The following is a 20,199-nucleotide window of genomic DNA, read 5'->3' as shown; positions in this document are numbered from 1 at the left end:
GAATTGAATGAAAGCTCTAAGACATGCAGACAGGTGCACCACTTTGCAGAGTTTAGGAGTTCCAGAGACTGGAAATCTGTCCATGGGTGCAAAGGTGAAGGACCCCTACTTAAGCAGCAGCCTGGGGAATGCCAGCCAGTGGGAATATGGCTGAATGGTGAGTAAAATAAGCAATCCTTTCCCCATCCTGCACCCCAGCTGGCCTTAGCATTACATTTGAGAAAAAAGGAGGCCAAAAGAAGTCTCCCCCACTCTGTTAACTATCACTTCTTAGCCTGCCAGATGAAAAACTGTCCCTAAAAAATTCCAGCTCCACTTGATCCATGTGTTTCAAGCAGGCTTTTTTTTTTTTTTTTTTCTTTCAAAAAGGCAGCACGGGGGTTCCTGGGTAGCTCAGTGGTAGAGTGTCTGCCTTTGGCTCAGGTTGTGATCTCAGGGTCCTGGGATTGAGTCTTGCATTAGGCTCCTTGCAGGAGTATGCTTCTCTCTCTGCCTATGTCTCTGCCTCTCTCTGTTGTCTCTCGTGAATAAATAAAATCTTTAAAAAGAAAAAGGCAGCACAAGCCAGAGCTTTTTCAAAGGGGTTTGTTAAATGTTTGTTTTGTTTTTGCACACCCCCCCCCCCCAAGCAAGAAAAGCCCAGTTTTATCCAGCAGAAGCAGGCACTTCTAAAATAAACGTTCCCTTTAGTACTTGGAAATGAATTCGTGATATGGGGGGGGAGGGGGGAGACAAGCAGCTCCTGAAGACTTGTTGCAGAATTAAGTCGGTGTGAAGGCATAGCTAGAAATAACTTTATTAACATTTCAAAGTAGGTGTAGGTGGTGCTGCTTGTAGCTGGAGACTTCTGGAAAGCAAGTGGGGAGGGGGGAGGATAAGCCATGTTCTTGTTACCTAAAATTGTGTCCTCCATAGTGTAGTGTCACAATTATAGGTAAAAAAAAAACAAAAACAAAACAAAAAAAACCACATGTGCGGGTAAGACAAGTAGTCACCACGGTACAAAATCTTGCAAATTCTGTAGGAACACAACAACCTCAGAAAGATCAAAATTCTTAAGGCCTTCAAGAGAAGGTCAAGTCAGGGGAAAAACACCTAAGCTCCAACGACAGACTCAAGAAGTTTTTTTCTGAACACCGTGATCTGGGACAACAGATGGGTTTATGGGTCGAAGTAAAAGAGAAGGGAGGAAAATTCTAGTTACATGCTATGAAACCAGGCAGAGATTGAGAAAATCATTTTAATGTTTGGTCCTCGACCACATCAATATGCCTCTTCTTTCAGAGGATACACAGACTCTGTCTTGTGACAGCATGGACGGGGGAGGGAAGCAGCAGCCCAGGTGTGCTCAAGGTCTAGTGACCACACCTAGCTGTCCTTCCTTCCCTTGTAAAGTGCTTGAACAAGGCTGCCCGACCACAGCTGGGCCTGTCTTGCAGGGAGCTGGAGCTGGGAGCCCCTGAGGAAGGCTGGCCGTAGGTGAGGCCCCAGCCCCTGCAGTGGCAGTAGCACTCACCACTGCCCTTGGGCCAGAGGTCACCCGAACATCCCCAAGTTGAGGCAACCCACTGTGCAGGGTGCTTTACTCTGCACATCCTACACACAAAACAGCTGGGTGACCATGATGTCCTTGTGCAGTGGAGATGGACTCAGACTCTGGAACCTTCCCTGAGGTGACATAGCAGCCTTTTCTCCGTGCTGTGCTCTGATGAGGACTGTGGGGAGCCCAGGTATGGAGTAAGCATCACTGGTCCATCTCTCCACCAAGACCCTGCAAAGAACGATATGCTTATCATTGACTGATATGCTTATGGATAAATGTGTACCCACCATGTGCTGCCCACAGGTAAGCCTGGACCATTCAGGGCAGGTGTGAGCCAGGACTTTTGGGCAGTTCTTCACAACTGAACATATACAGGTTAGTCCTAGTGCAGGGGGTCTCAAAGCGTGGGACCCAACCTCTCTTGCTATGCAAGGCAAGTTCAAGTAGTGTGGGGTTTTGTCATAATATTCATTATCATAACTAACCTGAGATGTCACTAAGTAAAATGAGGTTAGATTTTAAAGAGTGACGGTCTAGAAGTGGAGCAGAGAATGAGTGGTGTGCAGCCACCTGGGCTGACCACAGGCCCAAATAGCACCACCTTTGTGCTCGGGCCTCCCCTAGTTGGCCCAGTACTCAGGGTGCTCACCACTGGTACAAAAAAGGTGGAGGAGGCAGGTGTTTGGGCCTTCCTGCCTTCTGGAGTTCAGGAGGTGGCCTACCTGCTCATAATCCTCCACATACTTATATTTCTTCTCCCGGTAGTAGTATCTTTTCTTCATGCAGTAGAGGACAATGATGTCACATAGCACTGTTGCCTGAGTGTGACACAGGGCAAGAAAGAATGAGCCAAGATACTTTATTATTCTATGCATGCCCCTTCCCAAAAAGCCTGGAATCTTTCAAAGAAAGGAAAGGCTTCAAAAAAAAAAATAAATGAAAAATAAAAAATAAAGAAAGGAAAGACTTCACCTCTCAGGAGAAGGCAAGGCCCAGAGTGCTGTGGTGTTGGAGAAGGGAAGGTGAGGTGAGGTGGCAGCAAGGGCAACAAGCCTGGAGGGTCAATTCTAGAAAGGAGTTTAGGGTTAAGGGGAAGAACCAAGATGCCAGTGGAGGGGCTCATCTTGCTGTGCTAACTACTGCTGAGGAGGGCCCCAGGCCCGGGGGGTGAAGGAGCAGGCTAAGTCACTCACCACCCCTAAGAGTGCCAAACCGGAGCCGATGTTGATCATGGTGGGGATGATGTCAAATTTCCCAGCCTGCAAATGACAGGAGAAAAAGAAAAAGTTGCGATAGAGGGCATAAGCAGGTAAAAGGTGAGGGAGGGGGCCCCTTGTCCCTGGCCAACCCAGAAGCCTAGGTTTGGACCAGAGCCCTGACAGGAGCAGGAGGCCAGGCTACCTTTCCGAACACTATGATGTCGAAGCGGATGCCGTAGGCCTTGATGAGCGTGCGGCGCTCAGCACCAGTCAGGTCACTGTAGTACTTGGCAAACCTAGGGAAAGGAGGATGGGTTAAAGGCAGAAGGCACAGGGCAGAGACAGACAGGTGGCTGGATCCACCCTCTGGGTCTCGGGTGGGGGACATTAGAGCAAAACTCCCCGAGGCCCTCTGGAGCCAGCACTACCCGCTGGACAGATGATACCTGAGCATCTGGGGCCACCCCCGGCCACTGTGGGTCACACAGTGTGATAACTGGGCTGTTGGCAGGAGGGTGCCAGAAAAACTTTTTTAACATCACTGTTGCCTCCTATGGCTGAGCCAGAACCTCTCACGCTGAATATCCTCCGTATCAGAGCTGAGTCGCCTACCTGTCTGAAGGAGATGCTGGCTACTAACAGAATGTGGCCAGGCAGCAGCAAACGCCAGGACTGCCTGTGGGCAGGGGCATGGAGCCGGCCATGAAACTCCACAGAACTCACAGACTCGGCACTGGACTTTCTTTTAAAAGACCCATTGACCCATCAATGGATAAATGAATAACATGTGGCATATCCATACAATGGAACACAATTTGGCTGTAAAGAGAGATAAAGTAATGATAAATGCTACAACATGGATGAACCTAAAAAAAAAAAAAAAACAACATGATATTGAGTGAAAGGAGCTAGTCACACACCGTGTGGCTCCATTTATATGCAGGTCCAGAGAGACAGGAAGTAGACAGTGGTTGGCAGGGACAGAGGTTGACGGGAGGATACCGGGGATGGCTGAAGGGTATGCGGTTTCTCACTGAGGTGATGAAATGTTCTACAATTGTGATAGCCCTACAGCTTCATGGCTAAAAACGATCTAATCCCTTACTTTAAGTGGATGAACTATGTGGTATGTGAACTATATCTCAATAAAGCCATTGAAAAAAACCCCACAAGGGGGAGTGGTGATGGTGGTGAGCACTGTTGAACCATGAAACCATTTGCTGCCCGTGTTAAACAGGACACTGGTTCAGAGAAGCCTAAACTCTTGGCCTGCAACGGTCTGGCCCAGAGCCTCCACATCCTGGTCGGGCCTGGGGAATTCAGGTGGGGCCTGATGATAGCGGAGGTCAGATGCATGGGTGCCCTTCTGGTGAGGGCCCCCATCAGCTTCTCTCTGTCCTGAAGTTCTGACCCACGCTTGAGGTTTTCCTCAATAGTTTCTAAACTGTAACAGTAGAGAGAGAGCAGCACACATCTAATTCCTTTCCTAGGAAAAAATTCAAATATCTCTCCTAGTATCAGTGAGCCAGATGGTTCAAAATGATAGCAGACTGCATTTCTGGACAGTCTTATGATCCCTTGTGTCTTTGATTGTACATGTCACCACTAGAGGGAGACAAGGGCAACGCAAAAGCGCCTCAGACCTACTCAGGTGGCCCCTGGTAGGGCTGCTTTGTTTAAGAGTGGTAAAATGTGCAAAAGAGGCCACAGAGGGCACATGAAAATGTACACGGCTACAGGTTTTGCCACCTCATGGAAGTGGCAAACCTGGCCTTGGCCCCTTGGTCCCTCCATCAAATTACCAGCTATACCAGGCTGAACACCATCACCCAAGATTTGTATCCACCTGAAACCTGTGAAGTGGAAGTAGGGAAATCAGGTCTTTGTGGATGGAGTGAGTTAAGGTGAACTCATATTGGATTAGCGTGGATTCTGATTCAATATGGCTGGTGTCCTATGAGGAGAGGACACACAGACCTGCGCAGAGGGAAGAAGGCCATGTGACAACAGTGGCAGAGACAGGAGTTATGGGTGTATAAGGCAAGGAACACTGAACATTGCAAGGAGCCGCCAGAACTGGAGGAGGCAAAGAAGGTGGCTGGCCTTGTGGACACCTTGATTTTGGGCCTCTGGCCTCCAGATCTGTGAGAGAGAGTACCTTCCTGTTGTTTCAAGCCACCCACTTTGTGGTAATTTGTTAAGGCAGCCCCAGAACACTAATGTATGGTACTCTGAGCAGGGAAATAGCAGTGAAGGCCTTTCCTGAGGCTTAAACCTGTATCCCCAGTACCCTGGAGATTCCAGGGCAGGCTCGGTCTTTGAGAAATTAATTCCTCACCCACTCTTCAGAATCAGTGAGCCAGTCCTAACTGAGGCTGGCCCTGGGAAGCTCAAGTAGCCAACCTCTCTTGGCTGTTCTGTATATGATTTCTGAGATAAGAAGGGGCACAGGAGGCTCTTAGGGGCCAGGATACTGCCAGCACAAGGCTCTGCTTGAACACTCTCCCTGGCATACAGCCTTCCCACCTGCCCTTGGGGGACTGAATGAGTGCTGGTCTTGATGGGTATGGACCATCATGGGTGGGGACCAGGGAGTGATCCAGCCGCCGTCACCCCCCCCCCAAGAGAACTGGGACCTAAGCTCACACCTACCTGAAATTGTAGCCAGGGGACACATTGTGGTCCACATCCCGGGTGTCCAGGCGGCGGAAGGAGTACCTGGGCAGGCAGAGGGAGGAGGTTCTGTCCAGGTTGCAGTTCCAGTTGATCTGTATGCCCATGATGCCTCCCTGTGGGGTGTGAGCAGAGACAGAGCAAGGTTTCCTCAGGGCCCATTCTAGAATGAGAGGTGTTGAAGACTGTCAGAAAATCCAGGGGCCTGTGTCTACCTCGATGGCCATGTCTTGGAAGCTGTGCCCTGCGCTCTCCACTATTTTGCCAAGACGGAATATGGGGCAGAAGGGATCTGTTACAGCATCATAAATGCACGATCTGAGGTAGGTTGTAGTGATGTTCGGAAGAATATTCCTCCTAAAGTCAGGAAGAAGCAGAAATGAAACGAAGAAAACCTCCAAGTAGAGTCAGAAGTTACTCTAGAACTCTGTGAACTCACATGGCTGGCCACCACTTACTTGCTGAAATTAAATTTGGGATACCAGATGTTGTTCTTAACCAAAAGAGTGAAGTTTTCTGCAGCCTTTAGAAAAGCAGGTCTGAAAAAAAAAATCATAGCATATTGTTAATAGAAGTACAAATATACATATACTCCCATTCTTACGTAATATTTTTAAGAAGCATATGCACATGTGCCTTACAAAGTCATTTTGTCAAGAAAAAAAGTGAAACACCTCAAGCATTTTTTACTGTCCTCTGCATAAACACTAGATCCGCAGAGACTAAACCAAGCCTTTCCATTTCTTCCTCTCTTGCCTCCTGCAGAAGGCAGGGGGAATTTAAGAGCTTGAGGAATAGTTAAGGAGGGTGATGCCTAGAGGCTTCCGGGGAAACTATTCAGCCTGAAGCTGTGGGGTTTCAGAGCTCGCTTCCCTAAGGCATTCTCCATTCTCCCTGGGAATGCTCTACAGATCTGGTTTTACAAGTAAAGCAAAGGTAAATTCACTGAGAAGGTAAATCCTGACCTCATCTCAAAAGTACATAGAAGTCACGTGTCTGCTGGCACAGGGCCTCGGCTCTCAAGTGCCACGTCAGCTCCTGGCTGACAGTACAAGTTGAATCTTGTCTCCAAGGGGACACCACATCTTTGATGGGTTTCTACAGGAGAATCCAGTGCTGTAGGCAAGCTCCTTTGAGTGTGTTCCCCTGATCCAGGTGGAATCTTTGAGTTTATAAACTGTATCAATAGTCTACTCAACCCTGAGACACAGCAAAGAGAGCCGAATCTGTCACTGCTGATGACGAGGAAGGCCTTGACCAAGGCACTTTCCCCAGGGCTTCAAACTCCCTCATCTCTGGATCAAGAGGGATGCATTGTATCAGGGATTTCTGAACTTTCCCTCCACATCTGTTCATCTCATATGCAATACTTTTTTTAAAAAAAGATTTTATTTTTAAGTAATCTCTACACCCAGTGTGGGGGCTCAAACTCTTAATCCTAAAATCAAGAGTCACATGCTCTACCCACTGAGCCATCCAGCCACCCCTCATCTGCAATACTTTTAAGATTGACTCACCGTTTTAAAATAATTGAGGTGGGGGGATCTCTGGGTGGCTTAGCAGTTTAGTGCCTGCCTTCGATCCAGGGTGTGATCCTGGAGTCCCAGGATCAAGTCCCACATCAGGCTCCCTGCATGGAGCCTGCTTCTCCCTCTGCCTGTGTCTCTGCCTCTCTCTGTGTGTGTCTCTCATGAATAAATAGATAAAATCTTTAAAAAAAATAATTGAGGTGAGGGACAACTGGGTGGCTCAGTGGTTGAGTGTCTGCCTTCAGCTCAGGTCATGATCTCAGGATCCTGGAATTGAGTCTCACATCGGGCTTCCCAGAGGGAGCCCACTTCTCGCTCAGCCTATATCTCATCTACGCTTTATGCCTGAGTCATATTCCCTCAGATGGATGAACTGTAATCTGTTTATCTCCTTCTCTGTTGATGGACATATGGGTTTCCACTTTTAGAATCAACTCTGCTTTTAGGATCAACTCACTTTTTATACTGGCATTCATCTTGAGAGAGAGAGAGAGAGAGAGAGCACAAGCAGAGGGAGAAGCAGACTCCCTGCTAAGCAGGGAGCCCCAGGTGGGGCTCGATCCCAGGACAAGTCCTGGATCATGACCTGAGCCGAAGGCAGCCGCTTAACCTACTGAGGCACCCAGGTGCCCTGGCATTCATCTTGAAATAAAACTTTTCATCCTGACCATAAGAGAGATCATTGGCCCCAAGTCAGAGGTGACTGTTCAAATAAATATAATAAAATCAAAACAACATTACTACTAAATGTTGTAGTTAATATTAGTTTGCCCAAGATGCTGAATCTGGGGATTATTCCTTGTGAGAAATGGAAATCAGCAAGTGACAAAAGATACCCCAAACCAGGATTTCCTCCTTGATAGAAGTAAGCTCAGAAGCTGAACATGAATGAACATGGGAATGTCTTTCCATGTGACTCATATTATTTTATGAATCACGGTACACTTAAAAATCATCTTCCACTGGGAGTGCTTGGTTGGCACAGTTGGTTGAGCATCCAACTCTTGATATCAGCTCAGGTCATGATCTCAGGATTGTGAGATTGAGCTCCGTGTCTGGTTCTGTGCTCAGCACAGAGTCTGCTTGGGACTCACTCTTCCTCTCCCTCTGCCCCTCCCCACTGTGCTCTCTTTCTAAAGTAAATAAATAAATCTTTAGAAAAAAAAAATCACCCTCACTGGATTAAATACACAACTGTGCTATCTAGTGAAAATGTATGGAGATACAAATATAAACCACCTTGTAATTCCAAGTTCCTAGTAGTCACATTAAAAAATAAAAAGGGGCATCTGGTGGCTCAGTGGTTGAGCATCTGCCTTCAGCTCAGGTCATGATCCCAAGGTCCTGGGATGGAGTCCCGCATTGGGCTCCCTGCTTAGCAGGGAGCCTGCTTCTCCCTATCCCTTAGCCCCTCTCCTTCTGCCCCTTCCCCTGTTTGTGCACACTCTCTCTCTCAAATAAATAAAATCTTAAAAAAATAAAAACAAACAAGTGAAATGAACTTTTCTACAATAACCCAATATGTCTAAAGTCTTACTTTACCCGGTAAACAGCACATAATAATTATATATAATATACATATATAAATATATAATATATATATTCCCCCCCACACAATGTCTTCAGACTCTGGGTGCATTTTACACTGAGCATTTTGTTTGGATCCAGACACATTTCGAAGGCTCAACCCATGGCCAGTGGCACTGATGTTAGGGAGGAGAGCTCTGCAATACACCTTCCAGCTCAAAAATGCTAGGATTCTTTTTCTTTTCGTATTTTCTTCCCTAGCCTGAGCTTCTTCCCTCAGCAATCCTGAAATCAGAGGTTCTCATCTGTTTTTCAGTTACAGCTCTCATGGGATGGGGTTCCTGTGGTTCCATGCGCCCCTGGCCTCATCCATGTCTCAGTCTGAACTCTGGTAAAGAATGCTGGAGTTGCAAGCAATCCCAAGAGTATTACCTCTAACTCTACCCAAAGCAGAACAAATTACTATTGGGAAGGATGCTATTCTAGGGCAACCTTGAACCTGTTCTACTTTATAATAAATACACTTCAGTGGACATTAATTATTTTCCTGCCCAGCATCTGTTCCCTTCTTTTCTGGTAACACAACCCCCTATTTCCTTTGGAAGCCACACGCCCTACTTTCAGGCTGTGTTCTTTGGGTGGGACTGACTCCACCCCGGCTCTGGAGGTGGGCATGTGATCCAGACCTGAGCTAATAAGCAAAACCCATGCCCCAGCTACAGGGATGGGCTGAGGGATGTGGCTGAAGGTGTGATGATGGACAGGTCTAGAACCTCTATGGATAACTGGGCTGGGAGACATGGGGAAATTTAAGTCCAGAGCTGCCTCCTGGGACTATACCACGGGTCTCACAAATGAAGCCAGTATGGAAGGGGGAAAGCAGAGTCAAAAGGTAGAGACTCTGAAGCTGTCCTGGGAGCCCCAGGTCTAGTTCTGCTGGGCTCTTGGTAGTTAGTTGAACAATAAACTGCGTCTGCTCTATGTGTGTCCTTTGTAAGGCACAGTAGTTACTTCAACTGACAGAGTCCAAACACAGAAATAAATCACTTGCACTTCTATCACAGGTGACAAACACTGTGGCCCGCCTTGCCACTGATGGTTACCTGTGGTTCCCCCTTGGGAAGCCTGACTCCATGCAGACACCAAGGGGGCAACACACAGGGTTAACATCCCCACCATCTTCCCTTAGGCAGGACTCACTCTGGCACATGTGTGTCGTCCTCCACTGGGCACCAGGCTGCCACCTCGCATGTCTTTACAGTCCCATTGAAAAGCACGCATTTTCCTGTTGCAATTCCTGCAGGGGCAAGGGGGACCCAGGTCCACAGGGGTCTCCTATGCTCTACTTTTGCCAGGTAGAGAGAGTGGAGGCACCTGTGGATCCTGTGCAATCAATCCTGAGCTATTCCGATTCTGGGATTTGTATAGTATCCAGAAATTAGAGGAAAATAGTTGGCTGAGTCCAACAGCACAGCTAGGGTGATGCTAAGTCAGAGCACAGGGCAAGATCTGGGATGGCTTCTGGGGCACAGGTGACAGGTGAATGTCGAGAAGATCCTGGGACCTGAATCTCAACATCAGGCTTGCCCAGGGTCACATGAAGAAGTTGAGGATTGTGGGGGATTTCTTTATGCTGAAGGTTTCTCTCTGAGAGAACTCCACAGGGGAGGCCATCTGGTCAGGGACTGCCCTCCCCAGGCTAAGTGTCTTCTGTGGGGTCACAGCCACATACTCATACCGTTGCTGTGGGTGCCTGAAGAGCCAGCAACACAGTTGGCATCTGATTTACACACAGTGGTCTTATCTGGAAGCTGGAAAAAAACAAAGAGTGAAAACAAATTCCACGTGGTCTGTCAGGTGCTGACAAGAGGGGCCTGAGGCCCAAGGCTCTTCCCTGAGAAGCTGCCTACCTCAGGACAGAGGCCCTGGGTCTGGTTCAAGGTAATGATCATGTTGGTCATGATGAAGAGGGAGTTTTCTTCCTGCAGTGGGGGTAGAGGGGAGAGAGCACCACCTGTTACCTTCAGAAGAGTCAAGCCAAGCCACAAAGAACGCCGGTCATTCACTGAATAGGACAGTACCTTTTACTTCTCCCATATGCTATGCAGAAAACAATTTCAAAACTCATCTTTTTATCTCTTGTTCTCTGAGAGTTTATAGCCTAACTGAAAACAGGATTCAAATAAATACTTGTACCACAGTTCCTCCTTATCAGCAGGGGATGCATTCCAAGACCCCAGGGGATGCCTGAAACTTCAGATAGTCCCTGACCCTGCAGGTACTATGCCTTTTCTGATAGGTGTACATACCTGTCATGGTTAAATTATAAATTAGACACAGTAAAAGATTAACAAGAACCGATGCTAAAATAGAACTATAGTAATTAATAGTTACGTGAATGTAGTCTCTCCCTCAAAATACCTTATTGTCTGTACTCACCCTTCTTTGTGTGACAATAAAATGGCTCTGTGATGAGGTGAAGGGAGGCGGGTGATATGAGCGTTGTGATGTAGCATTGGACTACAAATGACCTGAGGATATGTCAGGAGGAGGATCACCTGTTTCTGGACTGCAGTTGACCATGGATAACTGAAACCATGGATAAGGCGGGGCCTATTGTTTACATATGTTCATGGCAGCATGATTCACAGTGGCCCAATGTTGGGAACAACCCAAATGTCTATCAACAGACAAATGTATAAACAGGTTGTATTTATCTATACCTATATGTATACCTGTAATGGAATATGATCCAGCCATAAAAAGGAATGAAGCCCTGACACATTGCAATGTGGATGAACCTCAAAAATATGATTCTAAGTCAAAGAAGCCAGACACAAAAGGCCACATATTGCATGATTCTATTGTTATGAAATTTCCATAGAGACAGAAAGTAGAAGAGTGGTTGCCCTGGAGGTGGAGGTAAGGCAAGAGGGTGGGATGAGGAGTCTCTTCTTAGGGTAATGAAAATGCTTTGGAACCAGAAAGAGGTGATAGCTGCATAATATTGTGAATGTACTAAATGCCACAGAATTGTTCAATCTGAAATAGTTAATATTATGACATATGAATTTCACCTCAGTGGAAAAAAAGTGTCTGAGGCAGTTCCTTAATAAAGCTCGGCTTGTTGAGGAAAAGAGCCAACAGGTGCGCAAAACATCCTCAGCCAATTGGATTACCTCAGAGGTACAAAAACACAAGGGCACCAAAGTCCCAAATTTGGCTGGTCTTCTTTCCTAACTGAAATTAAAATAAATAAATAAAACATTCTAGAGTAGACCCAGTCAGGGTCGGTAACTGACACTTCTCCCTTTAAGAAGGTTCTGTTTTCTCCTCCCAGGAAGCTGTGAAATGGTTTCTGGAGAGCAATTCACTGGGGATGAGGCTAAAGAGTTGGTTGCTAAGGGCCTTCCAACATAAGGAGTAAAAGACAAAGATGCCCAAAATTCTAGTTGGACCTCCCACTCACTGAGCACTGGCATTCTAAAATGAGATGCCAAAAGCTTTCTCTGAGCATTTCATGCTTCTGGGAGGAGTGGAGTCAGCATTGGGAGCCATCTAGGGGATCAGGGTAACTCAAGTATCAAAGTATCTGTGGACAGACATCTCTACACCTAGGTCTGACAGGTTTGTTGTGGAAGATCTGGGAATACCTGGCATCTTCCAAAGAAAGGCCTAGAACAAGCCATGTTGGGAGACAAGGAAATGACCACAAAAGGAAGCATGAGGATGTAGCATGATGCCCAAGTATCTCCAAGCACCCCTGTCAGGGTCCCGGTGTTCCACACAGAAACATGCTGCTCACATGTTACAGCATGTGTTATAGAAGGCTGCTTCTATGGCTCCTGAGAGAGATGGCAACAATTTATAGGATTTACTTTTGTGTTCTATTTCTTCTCTGTTTTAAGCTTAGGGAAATGTCAGTCTGGAGATGAGCCAAGTAGAAGTGGTGCAAACAGATGTTTGTGTTCCATTGGCAGAGAAGCAGGAGGACATTGTGAAAGCTCATGGAGAGAGAGCTCTGTGGAGCTCACGAAGCCCCCAGGCCAGAGCTGAGCTGGAAAGCAGAGCTGCTGCCTGTTCCTTTCCATTGAGGGTCAGAAGAAGTGGGCCCACACTATTCCTTGGTCCTAGTAAACAGCCAGAGTGTGAAGGCCTGAGTTGCCAGGATGAGGCTATGGCTTCACAGGAAGCAGATGCATACCAACAGGACCACCCACCTCCAGCAAACTACAGATGCCCTGTTCGATTTGATCTTCATTGCTCATTAGCTCAGCCTTCTCTCTGGGCACCACGCAAAATCCTTCTCTTGAGAAGGTAGAGGGAAAATGAGCACACTTGAAGAAAGAGAGAGCTTCTGAAGTCCTTGCTTACCCTCACTGAGCTCTAAGTGGAAAGAGATTTAGCCACCCTAGTCACCCTAGCACATAAGCCATATGGAGGGATATGTCAGGGTCTGGCCGTGGACCACAGCCATTACCATGGCTAGAGAGAGTCAATATTTAACTTGGAGGTTTGTGGATTAACAGACCGGATCCTAGGATGTTGTATCAATCACTTTCTTCCCTTCTCCTTTGCATGAAATCCTATGCAGGTATGTCTGTTTCCTTCCGATTTGGCTTTGGTCTCCAATTGCTGATAAACCTTTTATACTGTCTGAAAAGATTTACCTTGTGGGTTTACAACAATAAAGCACATACAAAATGTGGAAGAGCAATACTTACACTTGAATTTTTCCCAGGATTTAAAATATTTGCTTTTCCATCTTTCAGGGCTTGAGACAGACTGAGTTGTCTGTTTAAGGCAGACATGATTTAGAGCTGAAGAAACATAGCTGGTTGACTATGATTTATTAGATCTTAAGGCAGAAAGAGATCTGTCTGCACTGCTTTCTTGGACTAAGACAATTAGTCTGGGTATCGGTGATATTAGAACTTATCCAATCATTAATCAAGAATGCAAAGTCAGTAAAGGGAAAGGGCTAATTAGAAGCTCTGGTGTTAGACAGAAGCCATGGGGGGAGGCGTACCTGAACTGGAACCACATAATCCGCCACATCCCAGACCCGGAATCCAAGTATCGAAGTGTTGGTTACAGTCACGCCTTTGGCTTTGGTAGTAACTGAGCTGACCACAGAATCTGTTTCCTGGTAGCCTTTTTCCCACACAAACACCCACCTACAAAATAAAACAGGTCTCTTAAATTGCCAGGAGGATTTGGTGAATTTGAATTGATACTACCAAGCCTCTGATAACCAGAAGCTGGCAGTATAACATTCATTAATTACTTGACTTTGTAAAACTGCTTAACTTTGGAGGGTTCCATTTCCACTTCTGCAAAATGGGTATACAACCTAAACCACAGGGTGGTTTGTGGGAAATAAATGAGATGACACCGGTAAAGCACTTAGCACAGTGATCAGCACAAAGAAAGTATTCAATGAATGGTGTCTTTATTAGATATTTGAGCATTTTTAATGCACCATGACCTGCAGAATCACCTAGAGATAATAAAAATTATGATAATAGTTAACAATTTGTTTTCAGATGCTAGGTACTGATCTAAGCTCTATATACGTATTAACTAATTTAATCCTGACCACTTTAGAAGGCAGATATCATTATTATCCTCTATTTTTACAGAGGAGGACACTGAGACACAGAGAGGTTAAGTCACTTGCCCAAGGTCACACAGCTAGTGAATGAAAAAGTCAGGATGTGAACTCAAGTCTTTTGCCTCTGAAGCCTCTTCTCTTGCCCTGAACGCTATATTCCCTTTGGAAAAGAGAATCTCACTTCAAGAAATTTTATACTACTTTATACTACTACTACTATATACTTTACACTACAACTTTTCTCCAAGAATTCAGGTTGTCTCTGGGAAGAATTGGGGGCATTGCAACTAGTATGAATAATTAAAAACCTAAAGGCATGAGTGCATAGTGGTTAGGACACTGGAACACAAACTGAAGCCAGTGATCATGGTTCATTTCTCAGTTCCACCATTCACCAGGCATAACTGTGGCCAAGCTGCTTAACTTCTCTATGCCTCAGTTTTTCCCCCCAATAAGATGGGGAAGATAACAGGATTTCACAAGATAGTTGTGAGGTTAAATGAGTTATGCATGTCAAATGTTTAGAACAATGTGTTGCCATTAGTAGGCTGAAACTGGCCATGATGGGAGTATTTACACCATGGAAACTGGCCAATGCTATAAATCAGAACTCCCTCCCACCAGAGCTGTTATTAAACACCTACCAGCGACTGCTATTGTTGTTACTTCTAGAATCAAGAAATGCTAGCACCCTCTTTCTCTCCTTAAAAGCTCTAGCTGCTGAGACCTCAAAAAAAAAAAAATCACTGGTTTTAGTTATTTATGGCTTTGTCTGGTCTAAGCAGTCTTCATATTCATTGTTCATCCTAGAAACAGGCTTTTCCCACATAAATCTTTTTCTTCAGAGGTTCGAGGAATTTAGCTGCAATATAAGCTTTCATTTAATTCTATTCAGATACACAGAAGCTTAAGGCAGGAAGGTTACTATTATTTTATCATAGAGTACAGTGAGTTGCTAAAGCAGAGACATATGGTTTCAGAGCAATCACTATGTGATTAACTATTTCCTCATCATATGACAGATAACAGAATTAGATAACTGAGAAATGCATGTTTAGTTAAGATGAATTGGATCAGGAAGCTAAGAGATGAGTTAAAGAAAAGAGAAAGAAAGAAAAAAGCCCTTAGTTCAGATCCTGAGTCAGGTTGGATCATAGGAAGATGGATCATAGGAAAATGGATAAAACCAAAGCATTTATTGCTTTATAAATCCTCATGATCAAGGTAGCAAACACACCAGGAACTCTAGAAAGCTGTGCTGTCCGATAGAAATGTACCACAAGCCACACATGTAATGTACTTTCTAGTAGCCATGTTAAAAAGTAAAAAGAAACACGGGTAAGATTAATTTTAAAGATAGATTTTATGTTATCCAATATGTCCAAAATATTTTAACATGCTATCCATGTAAGATGTATTAATGTGATATTTTACCATTTTAAAAAATATTTTATTTATTTATGAGAGACAGAGAGAGAGAGAGAGAGAGGCAGAGATTTAGGCAGAAGAAGAAGCAGGCTCCATGCAGGAAGCCTGATGTGGGACTCGATTCCAGGACTCTGGGATCACGCCCTGAGCCAAAGGCAGATGCTCAACTGCTGAGCCACCCAAGCGTCCCTATTTTGGTTGTTTTGTACTATGTTTTCAAAATCCAGTGGGTATATTATGGTGGTAGCACATCCTGTTTTGGAGTAGGTACCTTTTAAAAGCTCAATAGCCACAGGTGACTAGTGGCTACTATATCATACAGTGCAGCTGTCAACACTTTCTGTAGTCCAGAACTTTACAGATACCTTAAGACAGAGTTAAACTAATCCTCCACTGAGTATCAGAAGCCAAGAGGAAAAAGCAGAGAGCTCTTGATTCTAAATGCTTCCGATCTAATCCAGCAATCTTGAGGATTAGTCAACTAACTAGTAGCAGGTCTCAAAATTTAAGGGTGCATCAAAACCACTGGGGAGCAAGGAGTTGGTGGTGGTACTTAACGAGACAGACTAAATTCAAACCTGGGAGTGGGCCAGGTGGTTCTGATGTACATCCCATATGTGGGAAACCATTCCACTGAATCCTGTCAGAACTTAACTGCTGCTGGGCCGATAGTTGTTAGAAGCCATACCTGCCTGATCATGTGAATTCCCAGGGACAGTGTTAACATTCTAAATCCCATTGCAGGGATCTTTATACAATTCCTCAGGTGTGTCTTTCATGATAGGTTTAAGAAACACTAGGACATTGGCTCTCAAAGTTTGCTGCACATCGGAATCAGTTGGTGAGTCGGTCATACCCCACAGCAATTAAATCAAAAGGTCTGGGGATGGGAGTCAGCAATCAGTATTTTTATTTATTATTTTTCGAAAAGATTTTATTTATTTATTCATGAGAGGTACAGAGAGAGGCAGAGACACAGGCAGAGGGAGAAGCAGGCTCCCTGTGGGGGCCTGATGTGGGACTCGATCCCAGGACCCTGGGATGATGCCCTGAGCCAAAGGCTCATGCTGAGCCACTTAGGTGTCCCAATCAGTATTTTTAAAAGACTCCCCACAGGTTCTAACGGGCAGCTGGGGTCCCCAGCATTAAGTCTTTTAAGAAAAGTAATGCCAGAGCCGATAGCCTCTGTCTGCTCAGCAGCTGTAGACACTGTATCACCCCAGGTGGACCCTGAAAGTGGGCCCAAATGGTAAGTTAACCTCTTCTGAGTTTCATTAAATTCTAACGGGTGCACTCAATTAAAAATTAAGCACCTGGCCAGGGGACAGAAGGTGGCAGGACACACAGACGCATAAGGAGGCAGCACGGGGAATGAAGAAGCTTAAAGACAGTACCTAGACAAAAAAAACCCTAACAACTGCACAAAACGAAGTGAACTTTAAGTGCTTTATAGAGTGTGACCTCTTCATCATCTTGGGTTACCACATGGTACTTAAAGGAAAGGACCGGAAGCCGCAGATCCAAAAGAAGCCGAATGGAAAGCCTAAGCGCCGATCATCAGAACGCGAAGTGAAGTGCAAAGACTGAAACGTTTAGGGCAAAGCCCCGCCACAGCCCAAGGACAGCGCGGGGGGGACAGGCAGGAAGGGGGAGGATGAAGGTGGAGCCAGGCTCTGCTCTGAAAACACAGCACCAAAGCCGTCCCCGGCCCGCAGCCCGGCCCGCCGCCCCGCCCTCCGGCAGGGTCCCGCGAGGCGTCCGTCACCCGCCGCGGGTGCCCGCCCCGCCACGCCCCGGCCGCGCCTGTGACCCGGGCCAGAAGCAGCAGGTGCACGGCCCGGACCCAGAGCCGGAGATCCCGGCCGTCGCGACACTGCGGACCCCGGCACCCGGGGCGGACCGCGCCAGCGCCAGCGCCAGCGCCGCGCTCACCCGATGACGTAGGCCAGGATGAGCAGCTGCACCGCCCGGTTCATGAGCCCCACTTTACGGCTGCGGATGAGCACGATGCGCGGCGTGTCGTACTCGAACAGGAAGGGGGCCAGCGCCGCGCAGCAGCCCGCCATGGCGCTCCGCCGCCGCGCCGCCCGGCTCCGAGCTCTGCGCCCGGCCGCCCGGCCCGCCGCGGGTGACGCGCCCGGGAGCCCCGCCCAGGGCCGCCCACCGCGCCGCTCCTCGCCTCGCGGGGGAGCGCCGGGAAGGAGGCGGCGCTGAGCCTCGGCCGGGGGCCGGGTGACGGCCCTCTCGGGTACCAGCGTCTCTGTCTCGGGCGAGGTGGGACCCGTGGGGAGGGGGCGAGCTCCTCCTTGAGGACGAGCGACCCCCCGCAAAATGGCATTGGGGCTCTCAGGAAGGGGTGCTCTCCCCTCTGGGAACGAACGACCCCCTGGAGTGACCGGCTCTGGAGGAGAGTGACGTCTCCCTTGGGAACGAGTGACCCCTCGAGGGGCGGAGCTGGGAGGGGGGCTAGTGAGCTGCTCCTGGGTGGTCTAGGAGGTACCGTGACCGGGGGACGGGGGCAGCTCTGGAGAAGGAGCAGCCCCTCGGGAGCTCCAGGCTTGTGCCTCTTCAGCCTCCGGAGGAAGAGCCGAAGTGTCAGGTGCCCTAGGAGCCCAGGGCTGGAGTCACGCGCCCTATACAGTGGCCCTCTTGGAGTTGACCCTGGGCACATCCCTAGTCCCATTCAGATGCCTCCTTAGCTGCAGGAGGAGGGGGGAAGCGTTCTGAGCTGGGGCGGGTTTGTGCGCTGTCCTTTCAACCGAGCAGGTTTAATCACAACTTTAGGGAGAACTGGAGAATAAAAGGAAGTGGAGGAAATACCCACAGTTCCACTACTCGAACATAATTTTCCACATTTGTTTATTCCCTTTCAAAAGGGAAATGTTTTCAAAGATAATGTTTTACATTGAGTTTCATTAATGCATTCAAGTATGAATAAGCACCTTCAAACAGCCTGCCGTCCTAAATTCTCACGGGTTGATGTGTATAAAATTTTAGTTTGTAAATCACAGGCCACGATGATGTTTTTTCTGGCTCACACCACTCGTTTTCTCTATTACTGCAGACTCGTCATGATGATTATTGTTTTTAATAAATGGACTGTTTCTTCTGCAGGGTATGCAGTGATTTTCCTATCTGTTCTCATCTGGTTGCTTCTAGTTTGGGATCCTATGCACAATCTTTGATAGAATATTTTAGTTTATTTCCTGGATGTGAGATTCCCAAGCCACATCACCTTGTTTTTCCAGGTATATATATAAAAAAAGTGAATAATAAAATTTGAAGAAAATAGACAGCATCTATCTCTAGAGATGGAATTGTTGGATTCGAAGGAAGACTAGAAGCTGCCACCTGCCTCAGTTTAAAATGGTCCTAGGAAAAAGTGGTGACAGGTTAAGTGGGATTTTATTCATTCATTTGACATACCTACTGAGGGCCTGTTGTGTGCTTGGCAGTATTCTTGATGCTACGGACATGCAGGTGAACAGGCAGATGAAGTCTCTGCCAAAATGCAGGTTGGTGCAGCTGAGGGGCTTAAATTCTGTGTAGAAAAGGAAAATACAGTTGCTAAATTCTCATTGGAAGGTGATTTAAAAATGCTTTCCTTAAGAGCCAAAACTCAGTTCCAGCTCTTGTTAATATTTATCCTATAGTAATGAGATGGTCTCAGCCATACAAATCTCAAATTTAAATGGTTTGTGTGTGTTTTGGGGGCACCTGCCTGGCTCACTCAGTAAGCATGTGACTCTGGGTCTTGGGATTGATTATGAGTTCAAGCCCCACATTGGGTGTAGAGATTACTTAAAAATAAAATCTTAAATAGTTTGCTTGTGTTTTGGGACAAAGCAGGTTAAAAAGAAATAAGTAAGTTTTCTTAAATTACTAGGTGGTATTATATCCTTAGGACCAATGAGAGAAACTGATCATGAAAAATGATGAGGAAAAGAAAGTGATTTCATTTACATTCTTGCCCTTTATGTATTTTTAAAAATAGCTTTCTTGAGGTATAATTGACATGCAAAAAAATGCACATATTTAAAGTGTAGAATTTTAGGGGTGCCTGGGTGGCTCAGTGGGTTGGTCTTCTGCCTTCAACTCAGGTTGTGATCCCAGGGTCCTGGGGTAGAGCCCTGCACCAGGCTCCCTGCTCAGCGGGGAGCCTGCTTCTCCCTCTCCATCTGCCCCTCCCCCCTGCTTGTGCTCTCTCTCAAATGAATAAATAAAAAATCTTTTAAAAATTAAGTATACAGGGATCCCTGGGTGGCGCAGTGGTTTAGCGCCTGCCTTTGGCCCAGGGCGCGATCCTGGAGACCCTGGATCGAATCCCATGTCGGGCTTCCGGTGCATGGAGCCTGCTTCTCCCTCTGCCTATGTCTCTGCCTCTCTCTCTCTCTCTGTGTGACTATCATAAATAAATAAAAATTTTTAAAAAATTAAAAAAATAAAAATTAAGTATACAGTTTTATAAGTTTGACATATATATGTGTATACACACACACACACACGTCCATGGAACCATCACCAGTCAAGATAGTGAATATATCCAGTGTACTAGCCAGAGTAATCTTAGTTTGTATAAAGTAAAAGTAAATGCTGATTATAGCTGGGACTTTTCACATACCACATCTTAATTACGTTCAGTTGCGTATTTGTCATATGACTGACTGTAGTCAGTTATTGAACAAT

At 46.5% G+C, this 20,199-nt stretch overlaps 1 protein-coding gene across 1 annotated transcript; it reads right to left on the bottom strand.

Moving 5' to 3' along the window:
* Window positions 1–1,226: 1,226 nt before the first annotated feature.
* P2RX4 (purinergic receptor P2X 4) lies at window positions 1,227–18,552 on the bottom strand. Its single transcript, XM_041729456.1, has 12 exons — window positions 17,446–18,552; window positions 13,501–13,648; window positions 10,382–10,453; window positions 10,210–10,282; window positions 9,672–9,768; window positions 5,874–5,954; window positions 5,631–5,772; window positions 5,395–5,531; window positions 2,945–3,038; window positions 2,737–2,802; window positions 2,266–2,361; window positions 1,227–1,771 (listed from the first exon to the last, which is right to left on the bottom strand). Exons 1-12 carry the CDS (start codon window positions 17,577–17,579, stop codon window positions 1,745–1,747), a joined length of 1,167 nt encoding a protein of 388 aa, XP_041585390.1. The 5' UTR covers window positions 17,580–18,552; the 3' UTR covers window positions 1,227–1,744.
* Between the last annotated feature and the right edge of the window lie 1,647 nt (window positions 18,553–20,199).

Source organism: Vulpes lagopus, chromosome 14 (genome assembly GCF_018345385.1).
Source record: "Vulpes lagopus strain Blue_001 chromosome 14, ASM1834538v1, whole genome shotgun sequence".
In the NCBI taxonomy this organism is placed as follows: Eukaryota; Metazoa; Chordata; class Mammalia; order Carnivora; family Canidae; genus Vulpes; species Vulpes lagopus.
Note: the sequence above shows the minus strand (reverse complement) of the source record. Positions and strands in the feature narration are given on the sequence as shown.